The sequence below is a fragment of the Neomonachus schauinslandi genome, unplaced genomic scaffold (assembly GCF_002201575.2).
Source record: "Neomonachus schauinslandi unplaced genomic scaffold, ASM220157v2 HiC_scaffold_378, whole genome shotgun sequence".
Lineage (NCBI taxonomy): Eukaryota > Metazoa > Chordata > Mammalia > Carnivora > Phocidae > Neomonachus > Neomonachus schauinslandi.
In genome coordinates, this window is record NW_025409075.1 from 7,962 (window position 1) to 21,392 (window position 13,431).

A 13,431-nucleotide genomic window follows, 5' to 3' on the forward strand; every position below is an offset into this window, starting at 1 on the left:
GGGGGCAGGGCCGGCCCTCGGCTGCAGACAGAGCCCTGGGGACCTGCAGTAGGGACACGCCCACGTGTGCATTGGGGTGTGGGGGTGCACACTTCCCGGGAGGGCTTTTTTCTCGGGCTCCCAGCTTCTCACTTACACACCTGACACTGAAGTTCCTAGAAAATCAGAAAGGAAATGTGACTCGTGAAATGGTGTAAAGACAGAGGACAGGCCCAAAGCAGGAGAGACCCTGCGTCCTTGGCTCTAGGCTGTGACTCTGTGCGTGGCCATCGGCTGGCCCTGGTGAGCAGGGTGTCCTTGGCTGAGTGGGAACCCAGGGACACAGGTCGGGGACCCTAGGGGTGCAGGCTGGGGAGGGGAGACCACCAAGCTGGTTGTGAGCACAGGGACGGGACCTCTCCAGCACTGGGCCTCCTTGGGCGGGGAGCTGTTCCTCCATTTATTCTGCAGTTATCTCCTGAGGACCCACTGCGGGTGCTGAGATAACATGAGAGATGGGAATGGCTTACTCTACACTGGACAGTGAGGTCCCCGAACTAACAGTTAGCCCCGCCCTTGGGGTGCGGAAGACCCTAAGGGCTCTTCTGAGTGTTGCTTTTCCTCTGTTGTAGACTCTGTGTTGTGGTATTTCCTCTGCAACCTCATAGGTCCAGGCTGAGCCAGCAGGGAGACAGCCGGCCATGGGCACCTGCTCAGAAGACCCCCACCTGTGCGGGGCCTCCTGGCTCCTGGGATTCACCAGCCTCCTCCTCAGTGAGTGGCCCGGGCTCCCTGGGAGGGGGGCCGCCGGGTGGGCAGGGAGGCAGGAGCTCCTGGGCTGTCTGAGGGCTTTGCTGAAGAACCAGAGAACTCAGCTCCGTGATGACTGAGCACACGCAGTGCATTTGGTTTAGAGCCCCGGGGTGAACGGAAGGAACACAGGGAGCTTTTGGCTGAGGCCAGGTTGGGAACCCTGAGCCCTGGCTGCCCAGCTGCATGAAGGGAACCTCTCCCTGGGGGGTGAGGCCAGGAGAGCCCGGAGCCTCCTGGGGAGAGGGATGGAGGAGACATAGGAGGGGCTGCGGGGGACCCAGCGGTGGGGATGGGCACCCCCGCCTGCCATGCCCAGGGGACCGGGCAGCCTCTGCAGCTGCTGTGTGCAGGAGGGCCGACCCAGAGCCCCCGTCTGAGCTGAGGAAGCCGCTCTAGTCTGGCTCCTTGGCAAGATGAGGGCCTGAATCCAGTGACATTCTGTTTGCAACGGAAGGAAAGGAGCCTCCAGAATTCAAGGGTCTGCGCCCACCTGCGTGTGTAAGGGTGAGCCCGGAACAGGAGACTGATGATGGGGCTCCCGGTGGGACTGACGGGGATGGGGAAACGGGAGGGAAGCAGAAGGGACACAAAGAGAGAACTGAATGACTGTTTTTACAAGGGCCCCATTTTCCGGTTCTTACTTCATCTTAGACCAGCTGCTTATGTGTAACAAGTTAAAGAACAAAGAAGAAAATACTGTGATCTCCAGAATCGTGAATTCTGCGGACAGCTTGGAAAGCTTTTATTGTCTGTAATGTTTGGTTTGAGCACACCAGCCCCTCCGTGAGCTGCAGGGATTCTAGGAAATTTCTGGAATCACAGGACATTTGTAAACAGGGAGATAAGTCATTAGATAATGAACTTTGAAAGACCCTTTTAATGAGGTAACTCCTTGTCAGTGACATGTGGGCTTTCTCTTTTCAATTTTATTGAACGAGAGAAATATGAGAAATTACATTGAATTTCCTCCATAAATGTCTGGGTTGTAAGACTGAGAACAATAGAAAAGAAAGAAATGAAGGAAGGAAAGAAGGAAGGAAGGAGGGAAGGAAAGAAGGAAGGTAAAGAGAAAGAAATGGACAAAATATTATGTTAGTGGTTCAAGGCTGAATTTCATCTTATTTAAATAATTTCTGACTCTCTTGCTCACTGCCGCCCCGCCCCTGACCCTCTGACCCTCTTTGGGATCAGCACCTTCTGCAGATCTGAGAGCTCTCGGGCCTTCCTCCCGTCCTGAGTGGGCGTCCAGCTTCCTCAAGCTCAAGCTCTCGTCCAGCTTCTGGGCAGTTCCTCCCCGGCAGCCTGAGGGCTGAGCCTCCTCTCTCCCGGGTTCCCCCCTTTCCAGCAGGTGCTGGTTAACCCTCAGCTACCCCACGTCCCTGCCCTGCCAAAGCCCACCGAGTACTGCAGTCCCCTCTCCCGGGACAAAAGCTGGGGGATGAGACCCAGAACTGCTCAGACCCCAGTGACCAGACAGCAGTGCTGGGAGGGAGGAGCCCTGGGCAGGGGGAGGGCAGGGGGAGGGCAGGGGGAGGGCAAGGGGAGGGTAGGGGGAGGGCAGGGGGAGGGCAGGGCTGTAGGGCAGCTCCCTGCAGGGGAGGCACTGGGCTGGGGGAGAGGGAAGCCGGCTCCAGGTCCGGCTCTGCACAGTGTGACCCGGGACAAGTTCCCCCCCGAGGGAGCCCATCCTCTGTGAAAGGTCCCCTCGAAGACCCTCCAGCTGTGACATTCTGGGATTGGGAGTCTCCCCCCAGACGGGACTAGCCTGTCGCTTCTCCAAGACCTCTGCTCTGTGTCTTCCTCCCGTCCTGTGCTCGTCCTGTGTCCTGACAGGGACTTACAGCTGGGAGCCTGCTTGGGGCCCCTTCAGAACCCAGAGCCCAGGCCTTTCTGTGGTCCCAGCCTCAGCCCTCCAAGGAGGGAGGGGATGCTCTCTTCGAGGCCCCCGGCAATCCTCTGGCCTCTGCTGTCTCTGTCTCTGCCCCTGAGCGGGGTCTGCAGAGCACCTGCTGCAGGACCCTGGCTCTCGCCCCAGTGTGTGGACCCCGGTCGGCACGGCCCTCTCAGGACAGCGAGGTGCAGCAGGAGCCGCTGAGAAGCTGGGCACGAACCGTCTGGCAGGAGCCGCGCAGGTGCTGCCCATGGTCACCAGCAACGCCAGCTTCTGTCTCCCTGTCCCCCTGGGGCGGACCCCTCTGACCCACGGCGGGGGGCACTGAGAGGGACAGGGTGGGCTCAGAATTCCTGGGGAACAGCCTGCGGGCAGGTGCCGCCCTGTGGACGGAACCGCTATCCCTCGGGGAGCCCTAGGCACAGCCCCCCTGTTGGAACAAGCCTGCTTCTCTGACTCGGGGTTAGCATCCTGTGTGCACCAGACTCTGCACATTTCCACAGGAGATGAGCCCTGGCCGCCTGGACTGGGGTGGGGACCCGGGTGTGACAGGACACTGTTGTTCTGTGCATGAATTCATGAGGAAGCCCGGTCACAGGAAGAGTCAAAGTCCAGCCCTTTACGGGCACCAGGAACCCCGATCGATTTACCCAGATGTCCTGTGTGTGCACGGGTTTATCGTGTTTGTGGCCGCACAGAGAGAGGACGCACATCCTTGATGGTGCTGACTTTTGGGAGGAGGCGCCCCTGGAACTTCTACTTGAATCAACCCCAGGATCCGTAGGATCACTTTGGATGAGCACAGAATACTTTCCAATCACAAGACGACCCGTTGAGCAGAGGGGACGTGCCCACACCAAGTCCAGGGCACAGTAGACATTGTTCTCAGCCGTGCGTGGGAGAACGCGTAGCTGGTCCTCCCTCCATCTCCACCACTCTGCCCAGCAGCTCGGGGGTCTCGGCTACCTGGTGACGGGGGACGGGACAGGGGCCACGGAAGCCAGCTGCTGTGGACACAGTCAGGAGAGTCCTCTCGGTCAGGAAGGCCCTGGCCGGACTTTGACTCCCCGTGGACACCGTAGGGTCACAGCATGGATGTCTGTGTCCCGGGGGCCCATCCGTGACCCCAGGAGGAGCCCCCGAGAGGGGCAGCTCGGGGAGAGACATGGGCTCCATCCTGAGTCCAGGAAGGCCGGGCTGATCCCAGGTGTGCTTGGTCAAGAATAACCGTCGTGGTCGTGAGAACGGCTCACTGGGATGGGAAGGCCTCCCTCTCCTGAAACCCTAGCACTCATTCTGGGAGGGCAGCACGGCTATTATGTCCCCGTCCCAGAGGGAAGGCTGAAGGCAGGGAGGTCACGTGACTGCTCCTGTCCACACGCTCACGGGTCGGAGGACCTGGTCTCACGCCTCCCGGACCCTCCCGTCCAGGCTACCGACCGCCCTGCTGCACCTGACCTCCCGGTCTGACCCCAGCACATTCCCTGTGTGTCAGACTCACACACGAACACTGAAATAAGAAGGCTCTAGAAGGAAACAAGAGAGAATTAGGAGCACACTTTGATGTGGGGGGTGATCTTTTGATGCCAGAGGTAAACCAGTAAGCCTTAAATGATCCATCTGTTTAACTTCATGAGGACAATAGCAGGGCTAACAGTCCAGAGATAATGGTGAAAGGCAAACCGGGAACTATTTATATTATTTTGTTGGAAAACAGGCTAATCTTACTAATACAAGTCTAGCTCTACATGCTAATAAGAAAAACAGAATCACGGGCAGAGGACATGAGCCGACAGCTCACAGCGGCCAGAAAAGGAGATCAACAGTCATGGGACATGGTGACCGGGTTCATGTACAGGAGAAATGCTCATTCCAATACGAAGTGACATTATTTTCTCTTATCAATGTTGCAAAGGGCAGAAAGTTCGGTCACCGTGTGTTGGTGGGAAAACTAAGCATTATTGGGAGGAGAGCAGCGGGGGTCGCTCTTGGGAGGACGATGAGCAAGGTCTGTCAGAGGCTGAGATGGACCTGCCTTTGGTCCATTAGACCCACCCAGGGGTTATCCCAGTGTCTACACACCGTGCGTGCTGTCTACACAACCATGTGTGACCTATATACACTAAGTGTGGTGTGGATGAACCAGCGTGTGATGTATATGCCCGTGTGTGTGACGTATGAACACCCGAGTGTGATGGATGTGCCCCCGTGTGTGAGGCAGAATACGCTCCCACGTGCTGTGTGTCCATCAGCATGAGATAGACATGCCCTGTGAGTGACACCCATGCCCCGCCTACAACAGGTACGCCCCCATGGGTGAGGCATGTGCACCTGTCCACTTCTGTGCACCGAGTGTGACGGATGTGCCCCCGCGTGTGACGTGCGGACATCCGTGTGTGCAGAGCCTCCAATCCCAGGCTGCTCAGTGGGACCGTGTTTGCAGGGACAAGAGCACCCTGACTGCCCGGCACACGTGGAAGGAACTAGAGCCCACGTGGGGCCGTGGGCAGCTGATCACAAGACTCTTGCCCGCGTGCAGACGCAGGTGCAGCCCTGCCCGAGCCGTGCAGAGAAGAGGGGGGAGCAGAGCAGCGGGCGGCGTGGGGTCGGGCACGTGGAGACACACGTAGGTGCCTGTCAGTGCAGAGACCCCCTCCGGAGGGACACACTCGAACCTGGAAGAGCACAGGCCTGTGGGAAGGGCAACTGGGCAGCGGGGCTCAGAGGTCGGAGAGAGGATGCATTTCCATCTCCAGCGCCCCTCCTTTACTGGAATGCAGAATCTGCTTAACATTTAACACAATTTAAAAGCTGCTGAGTGTGGCTGAAATACAACCTTTTCATCCTTGGAACGGGGACAACACTCTGCAACCCGCCACCTTCAGTGGGTTGTCCTGGGATCCTTAGACGCTCAGCATCTGACGGAGCAGCTGAAATGTAGGGAATGGGAATCACGTTCATGGGGAACCCTGGTCTCGGGTGAGCAAGCGGCAGGTGGATCCCGCTACCTGTCAGTTCCCCCCCAGGCCCTAATACAGTGAGGACGGCGACAAGGAAACACTTACTGTGGGTGATTTTCCTGTGTCGTCACATTTAATCCTTGCAGGAGCCCCGTGGACACCCTCAGCTCTCGTCCCCGTGCTTCCCATGCGGGACCTCGAGGCTTAGACAGTTTAGGAAATCGCCCAAGGCCTCTCAGCTAGTAAAGGGCAGATCTGGAACCTGAACACAGGTCTGTCTCACCCCAGAGCTCACGCCTCGGGGACCTGCTGGCCAAGAGCCCAGGCCTGGATCCCCAGGAGCCCTCACCCGGTCCACATGGCGTGGGGGCCATGCTAGCTGGGCTCCTGCCTCAGTTACCTGGGGCTGTCAAAAGAAGACAGCATAGACCCGGCAGCTTAAACAACAGAATCTTTTATTCACACAGTTCTGGAGGATGAGAGTACAAAATCAAGGTTTGGGCCAATACGGTTTCTGATGAGAGGGATTGAACGCTGTGCTGTGGGACTCATGACATTAGTGTCCCGATATGCTAGGAGGGATGGGGTAGCCTAGCCATGTCAGTGACCCAACTCAGTGGACCTTGTGGGGGCCAGATTGGGGCCTCACCTCTCCCTGGCTGTCACCTGCTGGGGTAACCAGCCGCCCCCTCGGCGCCTGGACACACACCAGGTGTGGGCTCCCAGCTCGAGCGGGTCAGGACCCAGGGGGACTCGGCTGGGTCCTCAGGCCCGGGGTCTCTGGGATGGACACTAAGGTCTGGCTGGGGCTGCAGGGAGCTCAAGGGTCACCCGGGAGATGTGCGTCCAGGCTCCCGTGGGTGCTTGCTGGCGGGGTGCTCTTCCTGTGTCTGCTGGACGGAGGCCTCACCCCTCCCTGGCTGTTGGCCGAGGCTGCCCTCCGTCCCTCCTCATGGGGGCCTTTCCACGGGGCTGCCCACAACACGGCGGCGGGCTTCATCAGAGCGAGCAGGAGACAGAGTGAGCGCAAGACCCTGTCACACCCTTGTAGGACCTGCTGTCCCTGAGGGCCATCCATCATGTTGGCGGCACACGGCTCCTTAGAGGCGAGTCACTGGGGCAGCCCCCAGTCCAGGGACAGAGCTTGCACGGCCTGTGGGCAGGAGGGGTCTCTGCAGCCCCATGAGAAGCTGCCTCCTGCAGAGATGCAGTTGGGGTGGACCGAAAATGTGCTCATGCTTCGGATCCCAGGTCTCCTGACATTCATGCTCTCGCTGTTAGGGCTCAGGACAGTGCAGGGGAGCAAGTTCACGTGACCTGTTCAAGGGACGCTCCCCGGGGACCAGGAGGGATTCCAGCCTCGCCTCAGGTTCATGGCACCGTCCTGCCTTCCAAGACTCAAGGGGAGCACATGGGATGGATTTCATGAAGAAGATGGGTTCTAGGGTTTTCTCCTTTATTCCTAGTGAAAACCACTCACATTTTCTGTCTTATGTCCTAGGCGTCTGCAGTGCTGTGACCCAGAGTTCTGGAGCCCATGCTTCTGGAGTTGAGGATTCTGGAATCCCTGTTTCTCTGAAGGGGACTCAAGGAGCTTCTGTGTGGTTTCATGTGATCAGAAGTCCAGAATTACCTCCAGAGGTCGGGCTGGAGAAGATTTCATGGGGCATTGTATCCAAGTCAAACTACATAGTCATGCTGCACGTGTTTCCTGGGAGAGATGTTCCAGAATGGGTCAACTTCCAGGACAAGTTCGAGAAGAGGGTCCATGTGCTCAACATAACGACCCTGAGGATTGATAACCTGACCCTTGAGGACAGTGGGCGGTACCGGGCTCGAGAGTCCTACAGGAGAGGAAGACAGCATGACCAGGATTTCCACCTGAGGGTCTACGGTACGTGGCGGCCCCTCCCCCCGTCCCATAGCTGACCTCCTTCCTCTGTCCCTGGGAGTGTCCACGCGCCCCGCTTGCAGGATTCCTTCCCGACCCCAGCCTTCAGACACGATCTTCTCCCCTCAAATTGGATGCCGTGTGTCCATCACAAATGCAGGCAGAGCGGAGACTCACATGAGGGATAAGTCACTTCGGTGCTTCAGGAGTGGAACAGGGAATGGGGGGAAATGGGGATTTTGCCGTAACACTCACTGTGCCCACGGGACTCAGGGCACTCAGTGTGACTATTAGCTGTCCAGTGCTGCTGTAGCTGGTGACTGACCCTCATGGCTGACCACACCACCACCTGCGCGTCCTCCTGGGCTGTGGAGCAGGAGTCAGACCCCAGAGCCTCTGCCATGAGGTCTGGGTGTCGGCAGGGCTGTGCTCCTCTCTGGAGGCCCGGGGAGAATCCCTTTCTGTTCCTGTCCCCCCTTCTAGTGGCGCCCGCATCCCCTGGCTCGTGGCCCCTTCCTCCCCCTTCACAGCCGGCACTGGTGGGATGAGTCCCTCTGACGCTGCATCCCTCCCACCTCCTCTCCTGCCTCCTTCCACTTGAGAGGACCCTGTGACCACATGCAGACTGTCTGGGGTTCCAGACCAGCTCTAGGATAGGGTCAGCTGGTTCGCAGCCTCAGTTTCCCTTTGCCATGGAACCTAAGACACCTGCAGGTTCTGAGGGTCGGCACGTGGCCATGGTTGGGGGACCCTGGTCACCTAGCAGGATCTGGAATCCCGTGTGTGGTTCTCACCGCCCCGTCCCCTTGTCCTTCTCAGCTCCAGCCCGAGGCCAGCTCACTCTCAGACTCCACAGGTCCAGCTCTGAACCTCCACCAATGTAGGAGAAGGTCACAGGACAACCCTTCCTCAGACACTCAGTGAGCAGCTCTCTCTCCCTGCCCCCCCCTCCGCACAGGGAGATGTCCTGCTCCCAAGAGAGTGGTCCAGGAGATTCCCAAGACTGAAGTCACTCTGTCCCTTGTCTTTCTGGGTGGACCCAAGTTCAGGCCATGATGTGACCACACTCAGGGAGGCCATTCCTCGCAGCCACCACTGTGTCCCCCACCACGGTCTCTCCTGGTGGGAGTCTGGGGCTGTTTCTGGGCTCCCAGAGCTGTCCAGTGGCCTAATGCACCAGGGACTGTGCAGTCCCGGGCCCATCCGAGCAGGAGAAGCAGGGCCAGGGTCTGGACCAGGAAAATCTTTGACAACTTTTCCTTCTTCTAGGTGACACTCCACTGTCTTAGAATTAATGGGTTTCGGTAGGTGGATCTAGCATTTATTGTATCAAGGGAGATTTTCAAGACTTGTTTGGTCTAGTGAAATCACATAGAGCTGAACTCAGTGGCTCCCTTCCTAATTGGCACTTGCTATGTTTTGGGGTCAGTGTTGTGTTATCTGTAAACTGCAATCACCATCCTTAGGGGGAGGAAGCCAGAGCTTCAGGGAGATACCGCAGGAGAAAGCATGAGCTGGGATGTTCTCCACTCACGTGCAGCTCTGTCCTCTTGTCGCTCCCACCCCAGAGCCCGCACCCCTTCCCCAGATCCGGGCCACGCTTCTGTCCCTCACACCAGGCTGGTGCAACGTCACTGTGGAGTGTGACACCACGGGAACCAGGGAGGACCTGATCGTGTCCTGGGAGAGCGAGGGTCTCCCCAGGGAGCTGGAGCAGGGACCCTCCCCAGGACCAGCCCCCAACCCCTGGACCCTGGCTGTGAACCTGACCCTGAGCCAGCCCAGCTCCAGCCTCACCTGTGTGGTCAGCAACCAGGTGGACCAGAAAACTGCCACCCGGGGCCTTGGGAACATTTGTGGCCATGGTGAGTGCATCCTGCCAGAGGGGAGGGGCTCTCCGGGAGCTCAGGCAGCCCTGGGTGAGGGTTCCCGGCCTCTGTCTTCCACGTTTATGTCACCACCTGCTACCTGGACACACTCCAGGACTCTGGCAGGCACATCCAACCTGCTCCTGCCTTTCTCAGTGTCCCTCCCCTGTTCCTCCCTACCTCTCACCCCTGCTGGTCCAGGCAGCACCCAGCAGGTACCTCTCCCCACCCTCATCCATCATTCCCTGTGTGTCCAGGGTGGTTTTCAGGAGAAGCGATTTGGGGTGTCAGTGGTCTGTGCCATCTGAGGGGTCTGAGCCAGTGAATCAGGATTCAGGGCTCGGGGTTCCTCTGCCCATTTCTGGTCTCGTGGACACACTTCACACCCACCTGCTTGCCTGCATTCCTGGCTGGGTCCTGCTGTCCTCAGCTTCCAGCCTTGGCTCAGGCCCCTCCCTCTGCCCTCAGCCCTTCCAAATCAGGAGTCCTCCACTCCCCCACTTGTTCCCCTCCAGGGACCTCTTCCCTGCAGCTGGCTCGGGGGACCTGTGACCCGAGCAGTCCCACAGGGGCATGTGCTGGGTGCAGTTCCAGCATGAAGAGAGTTTGCACAGGGGTCCTCAGCCTGGATGGCTCAGGGCCCTGCAGGAGCTGCTGCTGTCCTGCCCTCACACCTCGTCTCCTCTAAGGAGCAGTTAGTGACCCCACACTGAGAGCTGATGCTCTGGCCCAGGATCAGTCTCCTCGGCAGCCTGAACCCCTGGAGGGCAGGGCCATTTCTGCTTCTACTTTGAATGCCTGTCCCACCCTCAGCCTCGGACAGTTTGCTCACAGTCACTGTGTCCCTGAATGTATGAATGAATGAATGACCTGGTTCCCCGTGTGCCCCCTCACCCCTCCACCCCCTCCTCCAGCTGCTGGGGGACAAGGTGAGGCTGGGAGAGGAGGCAGCTGGACCTGCTGCCTCAGCATCCCTAATCCCAGAGGAAGCTCATGGCTCAGTGACCCACTGGACCCTCTGGAAAGAGACTCCTGCCTCCGTCTCATCCTCCTACTGGGCTCCTCCCTGCCTGGTCCCTCTCCCACCTGCCCCAGGGGCTGCTGGCTGCTCCCAGGGCTGGAGAGTTGACCCAGACATCCTGTTCATCGCTCTCCTTCCTGGAATGCCGCACCCACCCTGAATATCGGGGAATCTCCTACTCCTCCCTCGAGACAAGGTTTGCCCATCACCTCCTCCAGGAGGCCCTCCCTGAGGACCCGGGTACAAGCTGTAAAGCTCTCGTGCCCTGGCATGGCTCTGGCTGGCTGCCTCTGGCATGTTCTCAGCCCTCCCCCCACTGAGGAGCTCCTCAAGGGCGGGCACCATGTCCTGTTCCTCTCAGCACCTCAGCCCCAGGCAGGAGCTCGGGTACTGGCTGAGTGAAAGCACCTGCCATGCTCCTCCCTCTGCGGCTTCTGACCAGGTCCCTTCAGACGTCTCCATGTGCCTGGCAATGGGCGTCCTCTGTTCTCTGTGTCTTAACCTTCTTCAGTCTGTCTTTGTGACAGAAACAGATCCACCAGGACAGGCTGGTGCTGCCCTTCTGGGAGGCATCCTGGGGGCCATTGTGGTTGTGCTGCTGATCCTCGGAGCTGGACTATATCTTTGGAAGAGACGTGGGAAGAAGAAGAACTTGAAGCCTGGGAGAGGCAGGTTGCACTTTCCCTCCCCCCTGGACCCTGGACACCCTCTCTCCTGCATTTTGCTGCTCAGAGCATGTCCCTGCAGGTGGCTGGCTGTTGTGGCCTTGGCCGTGGGGATCATGGAGTGGGGGAGGGTCCAGGTGGCCAGGCTCAGACTCAAGCTCCATCTGTGTATGACTCAGGTGCAGGATCGCAGAAGGAGCACGGGGACCCGGATGGTGGCATCCACTATGCAGAGCTGAGCCAGCAGGAGGCTGGAGACAACAGGGACAAGGTGAGGCTGGGAGAGGAGGCAGCCTGGGTTCTCCCAAGTCCCTCTGTGCCTGGGTGTGTGCCTGTCAATCCCAGCCATCTGCACGTTCTGGCCTCGATGCCTCTTAACCCTTTCCAGACAAGGCAGTATTAACTAAGAAAATTCTCCTGGGGTCCATGCAGTGCTGGGCGCTGGGGGAGGTCTTGTCAGCAGCACTGGGTCTGTGTGGGTCCCTCTGGGCTGTCTGTGTCCCTCAGGAACCCTCTGTCTGCATTCCAGGGTAGGGGTGCACCACATCTAGAAGAGGAGACCTCTCTCACTACCGTCTACAGTGAGGTCCGCAGGCCAGGCCAGGCCATGAGCATGATTTAACCAGAGGAAGCAGTAGAATCCCGCCCTCCGGGGACACCTGTCTTGTGAGCCTGATGCCCAGAGCTCTGGTCCTGCCTTTTCCCCCTCTCACTGCTCTGAGCAGGGACTGCGTGGATCCAACTATCAGCTATTTCTCTGCTAAATCGTTCTGCACAAGTTCCCCGTGAGACCCAATATCCTGCCTCAACCAATCTTGGACACCAGCCAGCGTCAGTCATGTGCTGAGAGCTGTTCACAGACGACGTGAATCCGTAATCGTCAGCGCTGGCTGAGTGCTGGCCCGGTGACACGCACTCTCTGACCATTCTGCCCGCTCCTAACGCACCGGGTCCTCGTGGACTGTCTGTGAGGTGGGGATCGTTGTGCCCACTTTACAGATCAGTAGAAGGAGCCAGAAAGGCTGACTCTCCAGGCCGCACAGCCGGGAGCCCCGGAGTCAGGACTCAGCCCAGGGAACGTGCTCCAGGGCCCGTCTCTCCAGCCCTAGGCTGTCCCGTGTCCTGGCAAACCTCCTTCTGTCCTGTCCTGTTGGCCAATGGCCCAGCCTCCTGTTGCTCAGGAAAAAGCAGAAGTTCTAGTTCCTGACAGGTAGCGTTAACTGACTGCATTGGTAGACACCTGTGTCCCTCTCTCTCCTGTCCCCATGGAGGACGCTGAGCTCCTCGGGGCTCAGTGAGGACTTTTCCCTGCACTTCAAGGCCCTTCTCTGGGGACCTGTCCTCTCCTGCATTCCTGTCTCTGGCTCGTCCCCGTGACCCTGCTGGCTCCTTCCCTGCAGCCCTCAGCTGGTCTCCATGCTGCCCCTGCTCCACACCTGAGCCCCCACCTTGACCTCACCTTATGGGGACCCCTAGAGAGCCAGGAGGTGACCCCCACGTGACACCATTGATGCCCCTTTCCTGCGCCAACGCCCTCTGCCCTCGGGTCCCTGATGGCCACTCTCCTGGACCCCCCGGCCCACCTGCCACCCTCCCAGACTCCTCGGCCGTCCCTCCAGGGCTGCTCTTCGTTCACAGGGCGGCGCTTCCAAGGGTCTGGGCAGGACCCTTCCCATCTCCCGTGTCCTTCTCTCTCTGGGGCCCCTGCTCCAGGAATTCAGTGACCAGTCACACCGCTGATGCCCAGGCCTGCCTCCCCGCCCCACGCCCTCTGCTCAGCCCCACCCCTGCCCTCCAGCCCCACCGGCCACATCCCTGCCCCTGTGACCTCTTCCACCTTCTCCTCCCGTGGTCACCGACCCTACTTCCCTTTCTGTAATACCGGAACCTGGTGAGAAAGAGCAGGAGCTCCTCTTCCACAGGAAGGAAAGCAGAAGTAATTATTACCCATGTAATCAGACAATAAATGTGCCCATGTTGTTTGTGGGAGAGGTGGGAGCAGTTCACCTGAGCCCAAGAAAAATACTATAGGGTCACCTCTTGGTATGGGACACATTTTCTCTTGGCTGGGGTTCCTGATTCGGGTCCCGGAGCCTGTGGGGTGGGTGAGCCGGCAGGGAGCCCAGCTGGGGTTCTTCTTGGAGACGCAGGTGCATCCAGGCTGCTCCTCCGTGTCCCCAGAGCTCTACCACTGTTGAGCCCGCACAGCGTCTGTCCCCGACCTCAGAGAACTGTGAGCCTGGCAGCGTGAGGTCGGCCCCGGAAGCCATCTGTGCCCCAGCGGACCCGTGTGTGTGTGTGTGTGTGTGTGTGTGTGTGTGTGTTCTGGGCTGCCCAACAACC

General features: G+C 59.0%; 1 protein-coding gene across 1 annotated transcript; it reads left to right on the top strand.

Moving 5' to 3' along the window:
* Positions 1-656: 656 nt before the first annotated feature.
* Positions 657-11,359, top strand: LOC110581951 (SLAM family member 9-like; the record flags this gene model as incomplete). Its single annotated transcript, XM_044912194.1, has 4 exons — positions 657-753; positions 7,145-7,537; positions 9,103-9,399; positions 11,268-11,359. Coding segments are annotated over exons 1-4 (855 nt in total), but the record flags the coding sequence as incomplete, so codon positions are not given.
* Positions 11,360-13,431: the final 2,072 nt, after the last annotated feature.